The sequence below is a fragment of the Strigops habroptila genome, chromosome 9, assembly GCF_004027225.2.
Source record: "Strigops habroptila isolate Jane chromosome 9, bStrHab1.2.pri, whole genome shotgun sequence".
Classification (NCBI taxonomy): domain Eukaryota; kingdom Metazoa; phylum Chordata; class Aves; order Psittaciformes; family Psittacidae; genus Strigops; species Strigops habroptila.
The window spans coordinates 9,770,482-9,797,649 of NC_044285.2; the positions used below are offsets into that span (position 1 = coordinate 9,770,482).

Consider the following 27,168-nt stretch of genomic DNA (forward strand, 5'->3'; position numbering starts at 1 on the left):
GACTCTAGAGCAGTGTTGCAAGATGACATTTGGCAACTTCAAAAGCAATCTCCACATGAACAATTGCTTTCCATCAACCCTGGCTAAAACGGCATGATGCTACTGTATGACAAGGAGCTGTCATAACTTAAAAGTGTAGAGCAGCCTGAATACCATTTTTGAAGTGATTTCTGTACCACAGTGTTGAAATACAATATCCAATTGAAGAACAGGTAAACCCTTGTTTCTAATTTTGCTATTCTGCTTTCAGAGCAGCCAGGATCTTAGCCTGTCCTTGAAAGAAACCACAATTTAAAATCTCAAGGAAAGATTCTACAAGTTTGTCTGTCATGTTGTTGTTTAACCAACTGTGGGGTCTTACTGGTTTTATTCAGTGAAAAACCCCTTCATATAATAAGGGGTATCTTCTTATAAGGTATCTTATATAATAATAAGGTATCTTCTTATTCTTCTGTAGGCCTTTACAGGCCCCAAATGCTTCCTATTCAGAAAGGGAGAGAATATTCTCTGTGCGGTTCAGCCTCTCCATTTTGCTGCACCCGTTCCATTACAGTGGCAAGCAAATATCACTTCCTTTCCTGCTTAGAAGTACTAATTGACTGTGGGAAGCACTGAGCACCTGAAATACTTCCACAAAACACCACCCTGGGGGTGAGGATTAAGCAGCAGAGGGTGGGAGGAGAAATATCTGCATTAGCTAAAGAATTTTACTGAAGAACCTACACATACATGTTCTCAAAATAAAACAAGTCACAGTTATTTTGTTAAAACACAAATACTTCACGTACCAGCTTGCCTGTTTTATAAATAGCTAATCTCAATGCCACATCCTGAAAGCAAAAAACCCCAACTAATTTTCAGCCTCCCTTTTTACCAATTGTTTGACTACACTGCAGTCAAATGTTGGCTTCACAGAATGCTGCCACTGTGCATCACTACAGATCAGCTTATCAATTAAACACCATATATCTCCTTCTAAAGATAAAGGGGATTCAGAATAACTTGCAGTCAAACATTAGACATTTAACCTACAGAGATATATTAGGAGTGTAGATTCCCTACAAGGAAAATGAGCATCCAAAAGCATTTTATAATTCAGAGATCCCATTCACAATATATAAAGGGGACAGACAAGGCCTTAAAATTCCTGAAGTCAGACATGAGAACTCTTCTTCCAATAAATATTTTAACATTGAACTTTTACACATTTAGTTATAAAATAAACTCATACAAATTTATTTTGGCTAAAAAGCACCATCCTTGTTTGTGTCTCAAGCAACAGCTGAGCTTTAGCCTTGACTTCAGTCTGTAGCTAAAAACAGGAAGAAAGGAGACATGTGGCTCTACTGTTGCATTTTTTCCTATTACTTAAGAAACACATATTGAGAGGGAAAATTAAAGCCACACCACTACCACTTTTATTTACTACTTTAAGTAGGTTCAGATGTCCTGGCCAATACAAAGAGCTTTTCATATTTGAAAAGTTGCAGGTTACTCCCAGAATTCATTTACATGCCTAAACTGTCACTGGCTCAATGATGTGTGTGAAGTTACAGTTCAAACCTAGTATAGATTCATAGATTCTTAAAAGTGTCTCCCATCACCTTAGTCTGCTTACTGTTTACTGCAAGCCTAACAATCTCACCCAGCAACTCCTCTATTAAGCCCTCATCTTCTGAGTTGTAAAATTACTTACAATTCAAACAGAATGGATTAAAATTCAGAATATAAAATGTCCAGATTCAGAATGCCTCACATTCTCACCACTTACTATATTCAATCCATCTCTTACCTTTCTCCAGAGCCCTAAGGCACATACTAGGCACTATTCTACTTGGAAGACATACAGAAAAACAATTCAGATTAAGCATGTGTTTATAGGTCAACCATGCTCCACCAAGAATACACCTGTGTCTAATAGCCAACCATTATGCAATTTAAAAGATGTGAGTTAGCAAGAATACTACACAGTTCACAACTTTAGAACTAGTACTTGTCTTTAACAATTTCTGCACTTGCTGAAAATTCAACTAGCATCTGAACAGTCACATGCATTATTTTTTTACTATAACACCTTTCCCAAGTGGCATTAGAGCTCCATTATTCTAAGCATTCTGCAATCACAAATATCTTCTTGTTCAAATAACCTTATGATTAAGATAAAATGACGCGACTGAGTGAAAGATGTAACTGCAAAGAATCAAGAGAGACTAAAGGGAACAGGCTCAGGCAAAAACACACACTAATTCAAGATGCATAATTAATTCAAGGATTAAAAAAACCCCATAAACCCAAGGAGTTAATAATTATCCCAAAGTTATATTTTTTAAACTAAGAATTCAGAAGAAAGTTTATACTGAAACCTAAGAAAATATGGCCAAGTAAACACAATACACTTAACATTTGCTTTGGGATATCATAAAGGAAAACACTTGACTAACTTTTAAAATTAATTTGTTTAAACTGGAACCAAACTAAAAGCTCCCACTAATGTTTTTTTGGTGCTGTCCTCTACAGGCAGGAATAAATTGATAAGCATGACAGAAGAAATTAATAAAAAAGGAGTATCTGACAAGATAGACCTCAATATGTGTATTGCTCCATCCCCTGGGGCTGGAGGAATCTGAACTAGACAAAATACATTCATTAACCGAAGAAAAAAAATGGTAATTTCATTTCCAGAGAGACCAAAATGGCTTCATTTAAATGTAGGCTCTATCATTGACCTGCCTGTGCTTATAGTCTAGAAATTACATTAATGAAATACAAGAAAAATAAAAAAATTGATTCAAATCTCACTTCTTTAAACATACTTTATGCATGTGATTTCCATGAGTCAAGTGTTTAAAAAGTTTAAAAACACCAAAATGTGTTTGTTTTACTATCTGTAAAATGGGGATAACAACACATTAGAAGCAATCTGTGCAGAGAAATACATGTTCCAGGTACTCAGTTAATGAGCTGAGCACACTGAGAAAACACCACTAACACAGAATCAATTTAGAATGTCATGGGAAGGGTTTGGATAGTGTGTGGTTAAAGCAGCAACCATACACTCAGTAACACAGGAAATGGAAAACAAAACCAAGTAGCTACCGCATTCCCTCTCCATTTCTAGCACTAAGGACAAAATAGTACAAGATTACACAGAGTTCACATTATATTATCTTACACAATAATAAATTAAATAACAGGATTCAAATAAAACACTGATGTTTATCATGTTTATATTTATAAGAATTCATCAGTAACGTAGCAATGTCAAAGTCATGCCTAATACCTAATGAAACCTGATAGCATTTTTATCTATTTGTGGGTTTTGTTTTCAGCGGAATGCAGAGAGAAAAAGAAACAGAGAAAAGCTCTACAGATTACTCATGTGATTTGAGACACAAATTTTTTTTTTCCTGGCTTCTCTGTCATACCACCACTAGAGATTCTGAAAATTGTATTTATTTAGCAATTCTGCTGATGATGTGAGAGTAGCATGAACTCCCTCTGCCATCACTGCACAGAGCCAACATTGCTAGTAGCTTAGTAAAAGGCTTATTTTGTCACAAAAGTATGTGAGCATGACTTTCAATGAGACAAAAAACAACCAACCCTCCCCACTGACAGATTTGCCAGGTGGAAAGGTGACTGGCTTACACAGGCATTTTTCCTACTACCACTGAATTTTAACATACTAGCTGTAATTATAATCTCTCCTGAGGGTCAATTTTAGAAAATGTTGCCAGTTGTTCAAATCTCCCTCTCCTCTGCATAGTGTGAACATTTTCTTACGTGAGGATCATAACATCTGACAGAATGAACATACACACCAGTGTTTGGCGATAGAAGGGAAGCTCAGAGAGACAAGAGGTTTATGTTTTTTTTGGTTAGTATTGGAGCACAGTAGCCACAAATCCTAAAGAAATTGGCACAAAAGAGTGGTTAGCTGGAATCAACTCCATTCTAATATTCTTTTAGGGGCACTGGTATCAGAGGCCTTTCAGACAAAAGACCAGTTAAGTCATGAAACCTCACCAGCTGCACTTCAGATAAGAACATCCAAAACTGATCAGAATACCACACGCAATCCCGAAAAGAGTCATTAGTTTGCAATACCTAATCTGTTAGTGGCTTACGTCTAGATCCCTACACCCAAAAAGCTGTTGCTTTTTCTATTTTTTTAGTGCATACACCATCTATGGAGGGTTGCCTTTTTTTTTTCCCCCCTTTTCATTCAGCGTAGCTCAGTTTTTCCCTTCTGTGGCTCTCAGTGAAGACTTAGTTACAAGAAGATCACATGAATCAGTACTGAGGGAGGAAAGGTAAGCCGCTGGTCCACTACATTTTCTGACACCAGTATTTTCTAACACCAGTAAGGCACCACTGCCAAAGAAGACATAATGTACTTTTCCAAGTGTACTGTTTCAAGGATTCCCAACTCTTTTGATTGCACATGACTCTGCTGGTTTGCAGAGATCCTCCTTTTCCATTAGCACCCATATAAAATTCCTGAGGCAGTCACAACAATTACTAACAAAAAGATACAGAACTAGTGGAGTGTTTAACAGATACTACCTATTAGGACAATTCAGCTACAGGAAATGAAGAATAATCCACACCATGTGAAAAAACAGCACATACTTCGGAGAGAAACAGTGGTAAACTGACCACAGCTGGCAACTGCATGGAGTATTACTGGCCTCAAAATCTGTAGCTGTTTCTACTCAGAGACTTAATGTTTGAAGTCACAAAATAAATCAGAAGATGAAACAAAAATCAAATTAAAGACTCTGTAATCCATTTACAAAAGTTTCTATGGTCCTAACATCAAATAAAGGAATACCTGACTAAAAACCACAACCAACCAAAAACCAACAAACAAAAAACCCCACCCCAAAACAGAAAACCCTAGACTTTACTAATTTTAAAGAATTCATGTGAAATCCTTATACCCACTGACTCTTGTCCTTGAATCTATTTTTAGCTCCTTCACTGGAGTCTTCCAAGAAGCTCTAACATTGCAGCGTTTTTTTGTCTTGAACAAGGAACTCTGATTTACAGCTTTTTATATTTCTCCTTGAAGATCTACTATCCACATCATCATAGGAAAAAAATACAGTGCACTCTCACCTGGTGACACTCCTTATCGGCTTTCCCACTTGCATGTTTCCTGTATACTTTCACCTCTTCCTTTCTTTAAGTGAAAAAGATGACCAAATTGAATGATTCTGAGGACACCTCTACTTACTATCACCAGACTTCATTTTGAAAGAATGAAATCTATTCCCTTTGCCTCTAAGTATGAAAATATATGTTGACTTGGAAATAACAAGGACAAAAAATACCTAACTGTCTGCTAACCCTTAAAAGGTTAACTTTCATAGGCATTAGATTTATTGTTACATTTTCTATTAATGTTAGGCTGGGGTTGTTCTGTGGTGCTTTCTTTCTTCCCACTCCCCAAACAAGTCTACCAGAGAAGTCATGGAAAAAAGCACACAAAATTCAGGAAAACACAACTATGAAGAATCAGTTTCATTTATGAAGGACTTAGTTTCTATTGAAATAAAAAAGCATCTCATCTAAACAAAATATAAACACATTTCTCAACATATCTATAAAAGGAAGTAAGACTAATATAAAGCTACTTTTTTCCTCTTCATTTCAAAAAGGAATTAATCGAATGTCTTGACCAAAATTTAACCTTTTCCGCTTATTATTCCAGCCTGCCACATCTACAGGAAATAGATCACCAAAACATATGGAGTGAATAGATATTTTTACCTCCCAGTGGCTGAACACCAGCTGCGGACTGGCCAGGCCACTAGTCCTCTTCCTGATTTCATCAGCAAAACCAAAGCTTTCTGCTACTGGCAGGACTGCCTTTATAATAAACACATCTGTCCCCTCTTTCATCTCCTCTTGTAGCACTCTGCCTTCTCTTTTGGACAGGACAGCATACACACGACCTGCAAAGACATAATCTTAATGTCTTTACCAATATATTTATATTCTGTGTCATGAAGAGGATTTAATAAATATTTATCCAGGGAAGTTCAGCATTAAGTAAAATACATAATTTCTTTGGCTAAAATTCTTCCTTGTAAGTGGATCAATTAAGTGTACCCATTAAATCCAAACAAACAACATATTCTGCCAGTACAACGTGCACAACCATTAAGTAACACTTGATAAATTATTACTGTATGGATCTAGATAATGCTTGCACTAGGTGCATTTTATACAATCATATGGCTATTTTGTTAAAAGGCACTTTGCCAGATTATGTGCCTAACTTGCTTTATTTCTTACAACCAAATATTTGAGAAACATTACTAAGAAATACTATTGTGTTTCAGGAATCATATCTTTGCTACTTCAGAAGTTTGTTTGGATCACCATTTCCCTACATGGTTCCTGTGCCAGATATTCTGCGATTTGAACAGCAGTGCTATTCTACTCACAGTAAACTTGTTTATCTGAAATACTACACGTTTACATTTAATGTGTGCAGTTAGGTTTAATTAATTCAGTCTTAAGTTAGTCATGCGTAATTTTTATTTTTCTTTCCCAAATTAATGTTCAATCCATTGAAATACAGTGTATATATCATGAAAATAGCTGTGAAAATGTCTGTGTTTGACATTACAGTAGGCATCAAGTTATTTTTTTTAAATGTTTTTGCAAACTTATGGGCTAGCTATCTTACAGACAAATACTAATAAATACATTTGTGTTAATCAAGATAATAAAAACACAAGAAAACCTATGCACTGAAAAAAATGTTTTAGGAATGCCTTCATTTACTAATGTTAATAGTAAGTATTAGACATACAAATTAAAAGTACCTTGCCAGGAAGAACAAGTTTGTATTAATTTCTGAGAGGTTCAAGTATTTTATATTATATTGCACTGAAAAACCATGAATGCTGCTACCTCTTATATAGGTGGCCAAATCTGACTCTTACTGGAAATAATTAGAAATATACATCCTATTTTGACAGAAAGATGCCATTAAACACTATAGCCACATACATTGATCTGCATTTATACTGCAAGCCTTTTGTGGGATACCAGAGGAAATGTTGGAGTGGGTTTATCTGCCTTGATCTTTTAAATATAGAATCTGGTTCTTGTTCAGGAAATTCAGCACAGGCACACAGGTAGTGCAGTTAAATCTTCCCGTCAGATGCAGGTAATGAAGCATCAGTTCATCACCAATTGTTTCCAAATTTATAGTTCTCTAATAAAATGTGGGTTGAAGTGTTCTTTCTATCACCACTGATAATTCCATCTGCTCGTGCCTTTAACAGGACTTCCTCACTGTTCATCTGACTGTCACTTTTACTATGCACAATAGTAAATTGAGGAAATACTTAAGATTCTATATCTAAAAATCACAAAAAGATTAAGGCATTCTGAAGATAAGTGACTGAGTTTGCCATGCACGTACAGCCTTTGTTGGCATTAACTAAGCAATTTCAAGTCTATGGAAATTTCACTGAGTCCAGAAAATTTTCAGATATTAAAAGGTCATACCTCAGCAGAGCTCACAACTCAGTAACTGCTTTAAAAAGCCAGATTAAACATACACATTGCAAAAGAGCATCACATCATGGTCACTGTACATATACTGTGTATGTATGACTCCGTATATATTAAAGCCATTTGTTAAAGTAAGTTCAAGATCACTAATGTCATAATTCAAAATATTTTACTAATTGTTTTCAGTAGGATGTAGAAAACTTTGCACATATACTAATGAGGTAAGTAAGGTAACCTTTATCACAAACCATTTGAGATGCACATAATCTAGCCATAATTCGCTGAAGATTATTCTTTGAAAACATAAAAGCCAGAAGACGATTTATAGCTTACTAAATGATTTCTAGCTACATGTATTTCATCCAAGCAGTCTAGAGTACTGCCTCAATTAATGCTATCACAAAGAAGCTATATAAGGTGTTCAGTTTTACCACCATGGGCAGACTGCAGTATACGGAAGAAATACCGGCTCTACCTCTAATTAGATGAATGAATTTAGTAATATCAATCACCAAGAAATACTGTAAGATCTTCCTATTCAGAATAGTTAAAAGTTATTTTGAAAACAAGATACTACCTCAAAACCAGCTTTTAGGTGCTGCAACGTGCAGAGTAAGTCCTATGCATAATAGACTCACTTTAAATATGTATTAAGTCCAGCTCCTTAAAATATTAAATAAGTCCTGTTCACCACTTTACAGAAAGATACTTTAGTGCGTCAAGTGAAAATGCTGAACTATTCCTGTATTCCCTGCACACTAAAAAAAAAATTAGGCTTCATATTGGAAAGAAATACTGTGGAAGGATAACAGGATCACCATTTGCAAGAGCCCAGGGGTCACCATAAACTTAGAAAAAAGGGAAGGAGGAGCTGCTTTTCTGTTTTGAAATCTGCATGTTTTCACTCACACAAATGTTAATACTCTAAATTGATGCGAACTGCCCCCTAAAAATGCTGTGATCTAAAATTTTCATAACTTCATTTAAAGAAAAATAAAGATACAAGAATTGCTATCAAAATCCAAAAGCAAAAGCTACAAGAGATTCTGATAAAGTCCTTTCCCTAAGTTTCACTGGTATCAGCAAAATGAAAAGACAGTCTAGCTTTCAGTGTCCAGAACACAAAAGAGAGAAGGGAAGAAAACCTCAAAAGGTAGCAATATCACAGGCAAAAGCTAATAAACATGTGATACTATTTCAGAATATTATTCAGCTTTCATGAGTTTACACAGAACTTCCATAAAGCAGGATTGTGTAAAAATTGAAATGAGATGCTCAAAACACAAACTACTGGGAAACATCGGGTGTATGTAAGACCCAAGCCTAAACTCGAGGTCCATTAACTGAATACATACACACTTCCAACACATTTCTGCTTTCCTCTTTCCAGGCTCCTCTCCTCAGCTCCAGTGAGGAGAAACTGTCAGAAAAGACTGATGGGAAGAGCTTTATATACTGAAACAACAAACATAAAAGAACTAGCTTTCTCAGAAGCTAACATCTTAGAAGCAAGCTGATTAATATGACAATATATATTAAACTCAACTGAGTATCAAGGAATGGAAGACCAACTGGAAGAATAAAGTAACAAAAGCCAGTGGTTTATCACATGTCCACTGCCAAGTCTTATAGGTTAGCATCCATACTCTTCACTTCCCTCAGTAAGGATGCAATTTATTACCTTAAACTTCCACAATAAAAATTAAACCCATGAATTTGTAATGACCTAAGTGCATGTCCACACAACTCACATTCATTAGACTGGACTAATTTGGTTGCATGTCTGAGCCGTAAATTATACTCATTAAATATATATACACGAACATTAGGAAGCCATGTTTCCATTTGGTTTTACGGCACAATTGATGAGCCAATGCGTGTTAATTACATCACTATAAACAATCATGCTTCTTTGGGAGTAGGCATTCTCAAAACCAGCTTATACAGTGTTTTTGTGTTTTTAAAATTGATATATTGCTTATGTAGAGATTCAGAAGTGTTGTGCTAATGTGCTCCTGGAACAGTGATGTGCAATGTTACGAAGCCTAATTTTAATATGCATTCTTAATTGTTAAAAAATAATTAAAGACAGTTCGAAATGCAGGAGTTCTACATCATAGTAAGTTCTAGTTTAAGGTAAGGTGCTAATAAGCTTACTATAGGACACCTTTTGCCAAGCCTGCTAAAGAGAACCACCAGAACAGAACAGGACCATGCATCTATACAAAACAATTGCTCATTCAAAAGGCATCTCTTTTCACTACATGCAATTGTAAATTTTGCTTTTTGAACCAATTTGTTTTGTGTAACTGCTATCATTACGCTTCTCTGCACAACAGTGGGGGTTTTATAACAAATAATAATTCTTTAATTATTCTATGTGGGATATACTATAATTTCTCTCACGATTAGTATAGTTAAAGTAAATTAGCTGATAGCTTAAATGCAATGGAAGTTAGTTTTAAAGAATATCTTGGTGCACTGGATCAGATTCCGCATGCAAGCAACTCCCATGGAAAACTCCAAGAACAAATGTTAGGGAAAGTTGAGTGGCACTGTAAGTAGGTCATTAAAACAAGTTTAAGTAGGCATAAGTGGTAAGGTAATACAAGTGACACAAATTTGTATGCACTGGGTTTGCAAAGTGAGCAACTTGCATACCAGAAGGATACAGATGCTACCAAAAAAAAAATTTAAAAAATTACCAATGGGACTATAACAGTGAGATCCTCTCTTCTTCCTGATTTTATTTATATATTGATTATATTAACATAAAACATCTTGAAATGGCATTTACTAAGATTCTGCACTTATTTTACAAACAGGGTATATTTCCTCATCTCTTCATGGAACTAATGCATAATTATGAGACACAATATTAATATTCATGTTTACTGAAGTTGGTATTACAAAAACTTAATAAAAAGCCAACATTTTAATCTTGCGCTTCCAAAGAAGTGTAGCATTGCTATTTATGTATGTTTCAGATAAGCAAGAAGAATGCTAAATTTTCATTCAGAATAGTACGAATACTACAAGCACTGCACTACTACTGAGAACTATAAAAAACTTCTGACAAAACTTGTAACCAATTCATTATACTTTCAACCATTATACTTTCTGATTCAATCTAATTTATAAAACCTTGGAACTAAGAAAGCAAATTCTTGACAAAAGTTTATTTTGTCTGTCTTACCTAAAACTTCTGCAGTAGCCATAATTTCACACGTGTACATTGCTGCCATAAGCCTCTGAGGTTTTGCTTGCAAAGCATAACGACATGCTTCCTTCATGGTGGCAATCAGTTGTCCAGAGAAGGGACCGTAACAATCTGCAAGTAAAACTTCTCCCTTGTGCTTACTAATCTTCTCAGGTGATTCTGTAACACTTTGACTGCTGTCCTGGTGTTCATTCACTCTGCAAACTTCATCAGTGCAACTGCTTGTTAGAGCAGTATCTTCATTTTGGTTATGTTCTATGGCATCGCATTCCTCTGAATCCTGACTATTAGTTGAAGGAATCTCTCCAACTTTATTTATTTCCCATTTTTCCACTGCAAAACAAACACCCATAAGGGGCTCTTCACACATGGGACCCGAGAGTGTAGCCAGCTGAAATCCACTTACTATGCTGTTATCAAAGTCTCTGTATTTACTCACTTCTTTCACAGCATTCCCAAGGCACTGCCACACGGACCGTTTATAACCCTCAAAATTATATAACAAAATATTAGGCCCACACTTCCGTGGTCCAAATGACCATATCTGATCAACAGCATTTCTCCACTTTCTTCCCTGCAGATGTTGCTCCAGCTTCTGTTTGAATTCCTTGATCCTATCCATAGTCTTCTGATTTATCTCATGTTTTTTTTTATCTTCATTCAGAGATGTGTTGAGTTGTTCCATAGTTCGAATTAAGTCACTATTTTCTTCAAGAAGTCGAGTTACCTCCTCAGGAAGTGGCAGTGCTCTTACGCTGAGAGTAGCTTGTTTATTCGGAGTAGATATCGTAACCAGCCCATCTGAATCAACCTGGATTCCTTCAGGAATTTTATTTTGGTCCTCTTTTGTTTGGTGTATAACAGCAACTTTCTGCTGTTTTCCTATTTCTTCATTCACCATATCAACTTTCGGAGGTCTTGTTATTGTCTCTCGGAATGGTATAATAGGTGCTGATACACTAATCTGTACCTTTGCAAACCTATAAAATAAAGTTTAAAAATTAGCTTAAAGTTTTAAAAAGACTTTTAAACTTGGGGGTGAGAGGTAGAGCAATGGCCTTAACATGGAACAGATGCTCATGAATAAATCTGATTGCAACACAGATTACTAGTAATGCATTCCAAACTCAAACTCTGAAAAACTTCATGTGCTTCAAGAAGGAAGTGTTGTCTCTTACATCTTCATAAAGATTTGGAAAGGAACTGAAGAAAATAAAAGAAAAGAAAGAGCACTCTGTGCCTCTGTGTAAATCACTGGTTCACACACATCTTGGTAACTATGTGCTGGTGTTCTCTCCCCCCAAATGAGATACAATAAAACTAGGGTTAAAAAAAGAGAATAAGGATGATCAAAGGTATGATAGTACAAGCAGCCTTCAGATATTTCAAGGATGCAACAGAGGTCTACAAAATCATGAAAGGCACGGGGAAGGCTGATGAGGATTAACTGACAATCAAATCACAACAGGCCCAGAACTGAAAATGATTAAGGCCCAGGAAAGCATTACAGTTACTCTTTTTTCACTCTTCCCCAGACATCTGCTCTAGGCCGCACTGCTGCAGACATGGTACTGACCAAGATGGACACTTGGTTTGAACCAGTACATCTGTTCTTAGAGTGAGATGCTCTCAAAAGATGAAGCACTGGGTAAGCTGAGCAGGCTTTTGTGAAGAAGCGTGGAGTCATGGTTCTATAACCTTGTGGGTTCAGATCAAGAACACCTAGGAACGAACAAATTTCAAGTGAAATAGCTAACTCTTGAGCATCACCAGATAGGGAAACACTGGTTACAGAATTACGCCATCATTTCATGTATAGATCTGTCATTAGTAGCAGCCTTTGCTATAAAGCAGAACACAGTCCCTCTCCTTCATACACCCCAAGTAGTGTTATCTTCTACAGTCACTTCAATGAAAACTAAGTAGTTCTTTTTTTATGAAGTTACTTATGTGAGTACAGCTTTATACAAAACTAAAATATAAAAGCAACTATGGGAGATAATTAAAATAAATTGACCATTAACTACAGACAAAGATTAAACTATCAATTTGATACCAGAAAACCCTATTATTTCAGGTCATTAAACGCTTTCAGTTTTTTAGAAGAGTTTATATTGGAAGATTCTCAAGGGTAGTAAAATTTCCAGATGAAAGACAACAAGCATTTTTAATATTGTGGATGAATCTTATTTTTGGACTCATGAAGAAAAGGTAAATTCAATCGTTGCCTTTAAAAGACCACAGAAAGCACAAAAAAAAAAAGGGGGTATGAAACAGTAGGCGAAGATCTTGGTTATGTTCCACGCCAAAAGAAAGGAGGAAAAAAAAAAAAAATCTTACCAATGCAGTTCAGCTTGTTTAAATATAAATAATTTATAGTCTGCTTTGCAAGAGCACTAGCAATTTTTAAAGGAATTATTTTGGGTCAAGAGTTTAAAGATACAACCTAAGAAGCTTCGTTTTTTCTTTTAAACTAAGCTGGGAAATACCCTACACAGTGAGGAAAACCTGTGTTGGAGATAAAAACATTTAGGAAAAATCAAGAACAGCAGACCACAATAAGGGAAAATGACAGAGGTTTCAGCAATGTTGTAGTATTGGTATTTATAACAGTGATAAAATCTGATTATTAAGGAACTGATACATTGTTTGCAGCAATGCTATTAACCAACAGCAATTTTTTTCACATTAGTTCGTATTTATTATTTGTCTTGAAGTGAGTACTCTGCAGGAAAACCTTCTGAAATACCACTTTAAAAGGTATTTCACAAGATGAGGAAAATTAATTACTAGTGATTAAAGTGCTCTAAAAGTAAAAGCTTCACATCTGAATATGCCAATGTGTTATTTTACCACCCAGCTAGGAAGTGCAGATTTGTTATAAACATCTCTATATTTATTCATAAAGGATCACCTGTTTTATCTTCAAGTACAACTTCATGACTTCAAAATATCCTGTATGGTATTTTATCTGTTTACTGTAATCACAGGAGCTGAAAATTGCCAATGGCACCATGGCAAACCCCTGTTTCTTTAGCACTCTGAAATGGATGTTTATTAAGTACACATTATCAGCATTTTGTTCAAATACATTCTGGATTTAACTCAGCTGAAGATACTGGAATGCTGAAAGCTTCCCAGCAGATTTGGAAAATAGCCTGTATTTTTCAGCTCATCTGAAGGGGGGAAAAACGGTCTCATAGCAAAATCTCCCAGGAAACACCTTGTTGGGAAATGTAACATTCCTACCACTGGTACAATAGTTATCGCGTGTCTTCAAAGATTTGTAACAGCTTTTTCTAGCTATTTAATCTATAAAAATTATATTCTACTGGTCATTACCTCACTGCTACAATTACAACCTGTGGTATAGCAAGCCAGCAGCAGATCAACGGACAATGGATTTTGTTTTATCATTTGGGTATGAAGACATAAAAAATAATGTTAGACACTGCCAGCTGAATTACACTCGGGTTTTAAAACACGTGGAGAAAACAAGACCATAATTGGAATGATGTGTTTCTAAGGCCCTGATGTTATTTACCTTTATTTATACAACATTCCTGCTAATGAATGTTTATATAGAACTATTTTATTATACAAATGAAGTTAGTTTCCAGACAAGGATAAGTCACTGATCCCTGTAAAGGAGATGCAGTTAGATTTTCATGCTGTTATAGTTTACATTCAAAATCAAAATTAGCAAAAATTATATTCCAGTATGCATGACTTAAAGGATGAATTACATGATTACATCGACATCTGTGGGGCTAATACAATGCATTCAGGAACACTCATACTTCAGCTCTATCTCATTCTGAAGCTGAAATATTTTGCTGTAATCAGTTTTTGACCAGCTACTATTCAGTATCAAGCCTCAGTTCTAATTAGCAGTACCTACAGCTGAATAGCTGCCTGCAATAAAACCACAACTACTGCCACCTGAAATCACAGGTACTGGTATCTTAGAAAAGCAACTCATCAGATTTAGTCTATGTAATTGAGCCATGAGAAGCAACTGTCTTTGCACTGAGGACTGTATGAACCTAGGAGCTGTAAAGCAACTTATTTGAAACACAGTATCAATACGGAATACTGTGTTTTTAAAAGCAGTAAGAATGTGTTGCACTAAGTTGTAACGAGGATAACTGTCAAAAACATACATCAAATTTTATAACTGGTCCAGTCTAGCTTCTGTAAGAAGTTACTGTTGTCTGATACTAACTGAAAAGGACATGTGTACAGCAAGACAAACATTCAACCAGCTTTCTGGTTTAGAACAACAGCAACAGTAAATGCACATGGACAGAAATACTAGAATTTTTTTAGTAAACGAAGTTATAGGAAAGGACTGTATCTGACAACTGTTCTACCATCTGAAGAAACATTAGACGACACTAAATGCATAAATATATGCTTGCAAAAAAACATAAATACATGCTTGCAAAAATAAGTGAACAGATTAACAATAAAAAAAATAAATGTGAAGAGCAAAGGAATGGGATAGAGTGTGCACGAGCAATTTTGGTCTTGGTGCTTTCTAATTTTTGAGACTTCATTACTCAGAAATGATTCCCCTCAGTTTTTATTTTGTACAAATGGTACATTACATTCTTAATTGGACTTCTGAACCTATTGCAATTTATGAGTTCTAGAAAGTGCCCATAAGGTGTGTAAGGTGTATAGAAGTGATGAGCTAGTGGCTTCTGCCCACCTGCAAGTAATTTTATAGCTACAAAAGGTTACATTTATGATCCAGTGGTAAAATCACTGGTGGATGAAGCTTCTATTTTACTAGAATATAAATCAAAGATATGCATCTGACAAAGAAATACACCAGACACCTACTGAACTAAAAATATGTCTTCCTCCTTGCCCCTCTAACCTTTCTTTCAGGTCATCCAAGCAGCGCTGAAGATGAACTTCTCCTGCTGTCACTAGCACATGCTCTCCTGTCTCCTGGATTAAAACTTGGACACATGGATCAGCCTGGTTTAAAAGCTTCATTCCTCTGACCAGCTGAGGCATATCACCTGGCAAAATAAGGTATTATTAACAAAGTAATATTTAACGAGGAGTACCTGAAGTAGGATAAAGTGAGAAATAATAACACTCATTTTTAGGGAAGTCTAAACAAAAATACTTATTTCAGGAATACTTTCAGCGAAGTTTTGAGGTCTTTCTATGGCCCAGTTTCTGATTACATGTCACAAAGTGTGGTATGGTTTAAGAGCAGCAACTGAAGGCACAAGCTACACTCATGATTTATCACTAAGAGTTTATGTGCTGATGATAAAGCATTATACAAACATAACCACTGCACACATTTGAACTGATTGCACATTTTTGTTTTACCTAGTTTTACAATAGGTTTAGAGTATCAAGATAGCTACTATGTTATCTTGCTTCCTTATATACAATCAGCTCCAGATACAGCTCATAAACAGCTCAGAACCAATAAAAAAATTTGTTATCAATATGAAGTGATTAAAAATATCAGGAACTCACTCCTCATTTTCACAAATTATCAAGGGATAAAACCTTTCTTATTTATTACAACTGTTTAGAGTCATCGTTCAGTAAATACTTGTATTTCTTTGCAATCTTTCATGGCTAAGTGTAGTAACCTGTAAATTGCTAATGCTTCAAATGCTCCAAAGACATAAATAATAATGTTAACTTTACTAAAACAAAAGCAAAAATGATTCCATATGGATCACTTAAAAGGCATAAGAGCAAATGTAGCACAGGACAGGTTTAAACTATCTAGAAGCCACTGAAAAGCTTTAATGCTTACAACCCGAAAAAGGGAAAAATCAGGCATGTGAGAGCTTTTCAGCGAAACAAAACACAGCTGTCCCTAAAATGAAGGTGTTTAAAGAGTCACCTTGTTAATGGAGAATGAACAACCACAGCTGAATCAAATTTGGCTAGATTACATCAAAGCTATGCATAAACGCCTCATGTCAGCAGCCCTTCATAATTAATATTAATTTTAAAAAATTAATTATGATTCCTTTTTCTTACTTTACATATGGGGTAAAGAATATCCACAGGCTTTGTAGGTATGCATATTCATATTCAGAAGGAAGAGTGACATTGAACTTGTCATTCACTTGGAGACTATTGAAAGAAATATGATACTGTATATTTAATGCTAAGCTTGTAAGGGTATAAAAGAAAAGTATCCCTCAAAAACAGATGTAAAAATAAACAGTAAGTGGAAAAAAACACAGTTAGTTCCCATGGCCAACACAGTTGAACACTTTCAACCCTGTCTTCTGCATTTAAGCCCACTAAGAACAGGTTGGGGTTTTTTTCCTTTTAGAGCTTATGGGAACCATTCAGGAAGATTTTGACATGAATGTGAAGATATGCAGTAATTTTGTAAAATATACATACGGAAATAATTTGTATTTCTTTGAGTCATTTTTCTAAATAAGCAGATGCAGTTGTGGAGTAGTTTTGCTGTGGAAATCCAAGACACCCATATGTCACAACGTGCTACAGCCACCTCACAACTATACGCAGCTCACTGGACAATTGATTGCCTTCGAGTTAAGTCTGCAATGGCCAAATTTTGCTTGTCTTCCTATTACTGCAAGCAGCAGCTGATTTTCAGGAAAGTATTGCATGTGTAGCTACCTTTGAGACTTCCATCCCTCTAACAAATTTAGTTCAAACCATAGATTCAGAAGTTACCAGGGAGGAGAAATAAAGCAATGGTGTAAGAATGATAAAGCTTCATTTCCTTACAGAAAAAAAATTACTTCAAAATCGGTCAGTAGTTCTACAATTACATTCCTTTAACATTTTCAACTTAATGCTCTACTCAGTAGAACCAGTAATTTCCAATACTTTCAAAACTGCTTTAACAAATGCAGGATGCACAACATATGATTACACAGGACAAAGAGGTGCTAAGCTGTTCAATCACTTTCAAAAAAACATGTAATCCTAGTGTTAGAGAATTTTGTAAGTGCACAGAAAGCCAGTTATTTTGGTTCTACTAACACTCCAACAAGAGATAGAAATTGGGATGAAATTCAAATATAGCCAGAGATATACTACTCTCTGGTGGTGGTGAGGTATCAATTAGAAGCAGTGCTGCAAATCTGTACCATGAGCTTAATGATATAACATAAAAGAATGTCTGAAGAAGGGAAAAACCTTCACAGTAAAATACTGAACCTTTAGCACCACGTAAGGTCTTACTTGTGGAACATGGGCCATAAAGGGCATGACAAGGTCTTCTGTATCTCCTTATCTACTAATACATGACCTAGCCAGCTAGAAGAATTCCCCAGAACAAGAAAGTATAGCCCTCTAGGCAACATATATTTGTTTTATACTGGGTCAGTCTCTTATTCAGTGAATAGATCACAAACTAGCCAGATCACTAAGGGTGGGAAAATGCATTGCTACCACAATGAATTTACACTACTATCCCCATGCTCCTTTAAACTTACTTGGATGTTTCGGTTCAACAGCTACCCGCACAATCGGTGTAGCTTCAAAGTTGAGAGGTGTAAATGGTGGACAAGCTGGTGATGTTGAGAGTGTTGCAGACTTTAGCACAAAATCTTGCAGGCCTCCTATTCCTAATAGAAATTGGAAAAAGAATAACAAAACAACAAAAAATTACCCACTGTCATATTCAATGAGACTAAAGACATGATCATCAAGTTAAAACAAAAAAAAAAAAAAAAGCTGAACTTCTTCTAATTACAACAATCAGATTCAAAAATTCCTCACTGTTCATATAAAGTATCTGTTAAAATATTTGTTCACAATCTGGGTAACTCAAGTCTCTGGAGTGACATTTGATATTTAGTCTCACAGTTCCCATTGCATTCCCTCTGTATTGTAAAAAGGCGTATTTATGGCTCTGAACAGAAAGGACATGAGGACTTTTTTCCTAATATGTCCAATCCTTTGTACAGCTTAGACTTACTTTTGCTGGTTTAAATTTAGAAAAATTTAGACTACAAGAGCCCTCCAATGGCCACCCAGTCCAACCTCCAGTTCAACCTCCAGCCCAAAGCAAGGCTAACTTCAAAGTCACATCAAGTTGCTCAGGGGCCGGTCCAGTCTAGTTTTAAAAATCTTTAATGATGGAGACTGCACAGCCTCTGTCAGCAAGCTCCTCCGGTGCTTAATTACTCTTACTGTGAAGAATGCCTCTTTTTTAGTTTCTTTCCTTCCCACCTCCCTTATGCCCATTTGGGATTCCCCTTTTCTGTAACTTGAACGTTGTAAAATTTAATTTATGACATAGCAACCTATTCATTCTAATCCCAATATATTTTATAATGCTGGCAAGTTGGAGAAAATTGAGCTTAAATTGTAATGAAAAGAAAAAAATCATAGAAAAAAAATTAGCTATAAATCTGCAAAGTAGCTGCTGTAAATGCATATTTAGCCTTGGCTGGCTGGCACACTTAAGACAATTTGAAATTATTGCCTTCAAATTCCTAACCAACAGGACATCATTCATAATTTAGTCAGTGCTATAAAAACACTACCAGAAGTGTTTGAGTAATAAAGCCAACAAATAAAGCTGATATTGATATATACAGTCACTTTTCCTGATTCTCCTTCAATCATAAGCAATGAGCATTGCAGTACTTCTAACGGAGTATAAATTAAATGCACATGTAACTTATTATGAGAAAACTGAAACCTTTAGCTCATAATGTATACCTGCTTAAAAATTAAATTCGCAATTGCACATTGCAGTTTATTTGCACTCTTTTCTCCTCATTCTCTCCTACATCCCCAAGTAGTGATAAGCAGAGAAGTTCTTAACCCCAGCTCCTCATTATCACCCTAATACTTTTCCAAGTTCTTCTTTTGGCTTAGTCGTCTTTATTTGAGGCAAGAAATAAAGAGGGTCAGCTTCCACCCTATGAGATCATGAGGGAGTTCAAATTCTGAAGAGCCAGTCTGCTGCAGAGCTATCATCTGCAGAATCAGGACATTTCTACAGCTCTGATGGCTGAATGTCTGGCCAGAAGGATATGCCAAAACCTAAAATGTCACTATTTAAGTAAACCTGCCTTAAACTAACTGGAAGCAGAACAGCATTCAATGGCTTTAAATGCAGGATAGCAGATGCTATGAAGAAAATAAATCTGTATAAACTCTGTGTTGCACCTGACCTATGACCAGTATGTATTTCCTCTTTTTCACTTATTCAACATGTGGTTTGAATGAAAAACAAATGCTGGATCATCATCACCACCAGGGACTGAGAAAGGGATGGGCCCATTTTATTCTGATCTTCTCCAGCTGGTAAAAAGAAAATGATTTAGAGTGGGAGGTGAACAGCTTCTTTTCACAGTGTAATGTGAACCAGAGACATCAAGATACTAAATCTTACTTCAGATAGACTCGCTCTCTTCTTAACACGTTACTGTACTCTTACTACCATAAAGAAAACTTAAAGCTCTCTGCTCTTTTGTTTCACATTTGAAGGGAAAAACCCATGAATTATACTAGTGTCTGGCAACAATAATATTTTATAAAAAAAAAAATAAATCTGTCAGGTTTCATGAAGATCTGTTAGGCTTGCAACCTGAGTGTTTTAATTGCTTAACTGCATGAGCTGGCAGAGCAGTGTCCAGCCCTAATGAATCTATTTCATTTACAAATTCTTAGTAATGAATCTTAGCCAAAAAAAAAAAAAAAAAAAAAAAAAAAATCCATAATGATTAAAGGTTCTTGGACACATTTTTACATAATATGATAGAGTAACCACTAATATATTTTCAGAATAACATTAGAAGAAGATGTAACATAACTGATTCCAAAGTACCACATGATATGTCAATGGAAGAATTCATAAATTTTAAACTTACTTATTGTTCATCCCACTGAAATTTACACATACTACTTGAGATCACAGATCTTAAATGTGTATTAATATGTTAATTATGTGAATGGGCTTAGAAAAGCCACTCCAAAATTAAGCTTATAAATATGCCTCTTGTTTTAAGATTTGTGTCCTCATTTCAGCTGGGATAGAGTTAATTTTCTTCCTAGTAGCTAGTACAGTTGGTACAATTGGTTTTGTCCTGTTCAGCCCTTGAAGACAGACATCACTGCAACACACACATTTTACGTTTCTTTTTGTAGTACAATAATTTTCAAAAAGAAAGGACCCAAAGGTAAGGAAAAACTGTTTAAGCAATGAAGGGGAGATGCACTACTGCTCCTTTGTGAAATACTAAAAAGCCTTGGCAAGTATGTTTGAGATGTACAATAGTCATCTCTCAAAGAATACCTAATTGACTAAGTATGCAGTCTGTCACGCAAATCAACATGCACACTGGTAGGCAGTTTATAGTACATTGCTTTTATTTATTCATTTATTTTAAAAAGAAGCTGAAATTAGAAATGTCTATAGGAATTTTCAAACCTGAGTATTAATCAGGAAACTGCTTCTTTTTATTAACTCTGCCTGTGGTATGCCACCTCATCTCTGTACAAAAGAATAGATGCTGAATTCTGACTGTTCAGGAGAGCATATAAACTTCAGACACAAGAGCTTATTAAAAACCCTTCATTCATGTACCCTAGTTTGGTACATGTGTAACTACTTCTAACATTGCACTTGGTAGCAAAGCCTTTTCTTCGCAGTCAGGAGTCAAATCACCTTTGCAGATTTTATAATGTAAGGCAAAGAGCCATATCTACTAAACAGTTACTACTATAAGTAACTGTATCTTCCTCTTGTGCATAGTCCTGTTGAGATTAAGGGGATTATAGTGTAGAGAACTATAAAGCAAGCTACCCATGATGAAAAGTCACGTCTACTGAGGAACACCATCTGAGATTTGGTAGTAAGTATGAGATTAGATTATTTTTTCTTAAATTCATTATCTAAATGCTTTGTTCCTACTGCAGAGTAACATTTTTGTTTTGAACTAGCTCCTACATATTACTGGTTAATAAATAAACACAGTGCCTGAACTCAACTGGACTTGAATAATAACGGGCACTGGAAAATACCACTCTCCAGGGCTCTATGTCCCAAGGACTTCACTGAAAGAAAGGTAATTTTACAAAGTTTAACACTCAGATGAAAACACCCAGACAGAGTAGCATTAGTTCTACAAACTTGATACTACCTATGAAAGAAACAGGCAAGACTCCAAATATGATGTGGAGATTTAATTTTTAAAAGTTTACAAATTATCTCTCTTGTCCTAATGAAGCTAATCCTACATGTATCAAACTGATTTTTGCTAGCATATACTAAGAGTATTGTCCACACTTCTATAAATGTAACCAGTTGCTTTTTACACAGACTATGTTCAGATTACTCTGACAAATCATTCACAGTGACCAACAATAAATCTATTTGAAAGTATTAAATGTATTATTTCAACAGCAATTGTCAATCTGTAACTTGGAAATAAGATATCCTCTTAATAGAGGATGGAACTCATTAAAAGTCTGTGAGATAATGTTAAGAAAGATGTTCTGAGTTTGGCTGATTGTCATTTAAAAGTAGACTGAATTATGGTGTACCTTAGGGAAAATTATTACACAGATGAAGAAACATGAGATTTACAATGATCCTTCTTTTGTTGAGTGCTTTCTATCGCTTGCCCTAGAAGAATACTAAAGTATATACCTATTTGTATCACTAGTGTTTTTCCCATGTAATAGAAACTAAATGGCAAAAATAGCTAAGAACTCCATAAGTGAAATTTTCAAAAGGAGTAGGAGATTTAAGACAAGCCTCCATTTACTTTTCCCCTCTATGTCTTGCTGGTAACCACTACACCTTAGACAATCATTTTGCAACCTTTAAAGATAGAGTACACTTTTCCAGCTGAATTGAGCTATAAAGATCTGAACACATAATAGATCAACCTCAAGATATATGCAATTAGTTTTAGCAGTTAATATTCTTTCAAGATGCAAAAAAATGAAACAAACACCACCACCACACATAACTTTTTCAATCAGATAAGGAAATAATTTACTTTTCAGTATGAAAATCAAACAAAGAAGAATGAAAGCTGTTTAAATTTTAACTTCTGCCACATTGTTACTAGCCTCAGCACACTAGTTCAGTGGATCTTTATCTTCTCTCACTGACGATATCACCACTTAAGAATCCATGGCTGCTCTGGAATGGAGACATGTCAAGCTTTGGACTAACACCGTAAGGAACTAAGTAAAGCAAAAAGCAAACGTTAATCTTCCCAGTAAGACTCTGCCTCCACTGAAATACATCATTTCTTATCAACATTGTCTGTTTAGAAAGATTAAGACTTTACAATATGCAAAGCCTCCTGGTTTAAATGCTTCAAGCATTAAACTAATATCAGTGAAGAAAGACCATGCAAGCTCGTTTGTAATTCATGTAAAAGGAGGTGTGATGTGAACTTCTGTAAATCTACACAATCTGAACTCTTAAAATGACCATGTACCTTTTGTTTCAAAGGGAGTCTACAGACTAAGATCTCTATAATTTTCTTTGGGCAGTAACATGAATACCTTTTTTCCGTCCCCAGTGAGAGACACTTGAAAAGAAGTATTTTTAAAAGGTGCTTTAAAAAACACATATGAGAAAATAAATTCACAAATCTTAAAAATATGATTAGCTCTTAGATGTTTCCAGTTTATTCTTAAATAGGCTAAAAGCCAACTAAAACACATAGAAAGGAAAAATATATTTGCCAAATATTAAATATAAAAAATAATGAAAATAATTCCATATCAATCATCATTCTCCTTCAATGTATTCACAGAATTCTCTTTTTCCTAATATCTAGAATAAGCCTAGAAAAGATTATACCATTAGCACAGTTACTCATTAGGGTGACTAATACTGCTTTAAAAAAGGAGAGATTTTGCTAGAGGAAACTGGCTTTCTGGTGGGATTAAACTCTGTTACAATAATATGCCTTTTTATTTCAGGAATCTTAAAATGTTTTACAAATTACTGGGATTAAATGATGATAACTGTAGGGACTTTGGACAAGTAGCTACTATGGCTTAAGAATACCTCATATTATACATTTATCGCCTCAGATTTTAAGCATGTTTCTCCAGAGTCTCATGGGCAGTGCATAGAGACATCTGAGGGCAGAACTTGACCTTTCTATATTAGAAAATGTTTCTGGAAGGGAAGGGAATGTAAATCAAGACACAGACCACATTCTAGCTGAGATTTCATCAACTTCTTCTATAATACACACCACATGTTAGCACAGATTGCCCGTGAGCCTCCTCATCTGTAATTGTGCACTTCCCCCTCAATTGTTCTTGCTTGCTTCTGAGGCCAGTGAAATTGTTTGTATGGAAAACAGAATATTGTAAAGTATGTACACGATTTCAGCTGTTTTCAGGACTTTCCAATCATTTAACAAAAAAGAGGTTAATTCAACATTTTCTTTTGTATTTAATTTCCTCTTTCCCAATGTGTTTTTTTGAGCTGAATCTCTAAAAGTCACCAGTATTGAAGACTGTCAAAGCATCTGTCCCAGTTTCTTCATGAGTTTCAAAGAAACCCTTTCTACCTAAATATGTGCTAGAGATTAACAAGCAGAAACATAATTCAGTTTCTTAATACAAGGTGTTAAGTTATAGTTTTTATTGTAAAATGTTACTTTTAGGTTCACAGCACTTTGGGGGCAAACTGAGCATAACTTTCTGATCAGAGTAAACTCAGCCATATTATTAATAATGTTATAACAAAATTCCCTCTCCCCAAGGGACACAATCATGCCATAAGACATTAAATGCAATAAACAACTTTTGACACAAGAAGCATCTCAATGCTTTACTACTGAATCATCAAGTAGTAAAAGATGAAAAAGTGCTTGGGCACCCTGTTGAGTTCTTTTAGGAAAAAGACTAGCAGTTTAAAGAACAAAACTGTCTGCTCTTATAGAACTCCAAGGAAAGCAATAATATCATCTAATAGCACGTTCTGCTAACATCTCCTATTGCAAGATTATAGTTTTTAAGCGGATTGCAAATATCTAATGAGTAGACAAGTATCATTTATGTTCTGCTGAGATTTTTTGGGGAAAAAAATGCCATATATTTAAGTACTTAGACTGCATGATAACATACGTTTCCTAACTGTTGATTGAGTTGACAATTGTAATTACGAACTTTCCTATACTTTTCTCAGACTATAAACAATTCCAAGGAAACGACAAAACCCCCTTTACATTAAACAGTAACATCTTTAAAATGATAAAGGGAATGGATAGAGATCTATTTGCCCTCAAGTCTTTGTGAAAAAGCAGAGACCAAAGCCAAGTCAGGAATTTGCTTGCTAAAATATATATTTACCTTAAAGTAAGCAGAATTAACACAAATTCAGTTAACATTCCAAATCTGACTTTTGGGTTTACAAATAGGTGTAGTCAAGATGAAATATTGATTTCCTTAAGTTGCTTAATGAGGCAAATAAATATAGAAGATGAAAGTATTTCAGATGTAATGATGTTTTTCTTATGCTACAAAATTATTTCATTTGTCATGCCATACTAATTTTTGAAGCTGAAAACTGAAGTAAATGATCCTGATTTTTAAATATTTGTGGTTAAACTTAATTTTAGCACAGAAACTCAAAAAGAAAGTTCATGCTTAGATCTGTAATCCGACCCCATTCCTCTTTATGTATTTTGAAATCAACGCACTTGTACCTTCACAAACAGTAAAAACCAAATCTTTACTCCAATTTAAGTTACTTTGATCTTTTAACTGTAAAGCATCCTTGTTAAAGGCACTAACGGGTCCCTTTTGTGGTTTTATAAGAATGTTAGTAGATCTGTTCAGCAGAATACATGCAACATATGCTGCCTGAGCCCACACATTATAATTCCTTTTCACACACCCCTCAACTTGACATCACATGAAAGCACCAAAACTGAACAACAGTAAATATGTGGTCAGATCTTTGTACATGTGACTACATAGACACTGGAACTCACTTCAGTTAGCCTGTATATCAAATTAATACTTCCATTACTGCATGTGGAAAGCATTTAGCACCATACAAAACTCTTCAAGGGTTTCTGAAACACAAACCAAATTTTAGATTTATAATCACTTTGAATAAATGATTTTAATTTGACCTGACAACAACACATCTGAGTTTACTTAAATTTCTTTTTTTAAATGACTACCAGAACTTCAGAGGCAGTTTAGCATGGTTGTTGTCCCAAACAAATGGAATTTAGGAATGGTTGTTTCAACATATTTACTTTGATAATCTGAAAGTCCTTTGAAATGATGATTTGTTGGGGTTTTTATTAGTAGTAGTAAATGTGCTTTTGTAAATATATTCATGAAATCACATATTATACTGGGAAAAAAGATCAGCTGAATTCATATGGAACATCCTATGCAAGGGAAAAAATTTTTCCCTACAAACTTTTAAGGAAAAAGAAAGCCTTCCAGACAGCAAAGCATTAACTATGCTCTCTAAAGAAAATACTTTTTTTTTTTTTTTGCAGGTGAGAAATGCCTCACAGGTGTAGCTCGGGCTATTTCTAAGAAGCCTCCCTATATGGTGACACAGATAAACACATGCTGGTCATCTACTCGTGAGTTCTACTGGTTCAATGAGAAAACTATTTAACGAAAAAAAAAAAAAGTTCTTTTGTTTATAGTTCCTATACTGAAACTCTCTAAGACTTCAGCTACAATCCTGTTACCTGCCTTGCAGAAGACAGAAAAAGATGGGGCTATTGACCCATCATAAAGCTGTTTTGTACATAATTATAAATTGATAATAAATCTTATCCATGGAAAAAAGTCAACAAAACCTAAGAAAACATTGACATGTTTGGTAAAATACTTTAGTTAGTCTTGATATTAATATTTAATTAAGTTTGCAAAAGGAACATATACTAAAAGACCTAAGATTTTTCACCCTCAAAGTAGCAGAACAAGACAAATCTCTATGTTCCAGCAGTCCTCTAGCAAAGACAAGAGTTTATACTGCTTGTATTTTTTGACATTAAAAAGGAGAAAAATGAAAAATATTTTAAAATAAACCTGTCTGGCTTACTGAGTATATATTAGAAAAAAAGCAAAGAAATCCTATCTCTAGTCTTTTGCGGGACCACCATTAATAACGTCAGCTAAGCACACATGCTCAGTTCTGGAAATCTATTAAAAATGGATCCTGTTTTTTTATGTCTGTAACATAAACATATTGCAGATCATAAGTATTAATGAACACAATCACTTCTCACTTTACTCGCTTAAAATCTTCGTAAAACATTTCACCTACATTGAAGGAAGGGAAGGGTCAGGCAGCATCCAGAGGCTGCAAGGCGAAGCATTGAATCAAGTGTGCTCTATCAGATTGTGCAGGAAAAGCATTTAACATTACAGGAGAAGAGAGGGAAGCAAAGACTTTCTACTTAACA

At 35.1% G+C, this 27,168-nt stretch overlaps 1 protein-coding gene across 2 annotated transcripts in view; it reads right to left on the reverse strand.

The window, feature by feature from the left end:
• The window catches only part of EFL1 (elongation factor like GTPase 1), an 80,653-nt gene that overhangs the window by 11,440 nt on the left and 42,045 nt on the right, over positions 1–27,168 (reverse strand). The window contains exons 15-19 of one of the 2 annotated variants that reach the window (XM_030498310.1): positions 18,226–18,357; positions 15,642–15,789; positions 10,733–11,736; positions 5,776–5,960; positions 5,122–5,185 (exon numbers count right to left, since the gene is read on the reverse strand). In XM_030498310.1, coding sequence (XP_030354170.1) covers positions 5,135–5,185; positions 5,776–5,960; positions 10,733–11,736; positions 15,642–15,789; positions 18,226–18,357 — 1,520 coding nt within the window. In that variant the 3' untranslated portion in view covers positions 5,122–5,134. The remainder of the gene's footprint in view (positions 1–5,121; positions 5,186–5,775; positions 5,961–10,732; positions 11,737–15,641; positions 15,790–18,225; positions 18,358–27,168) is intronic. The other variant, XM_030498309.2, reaches the window with a different exon arrangement.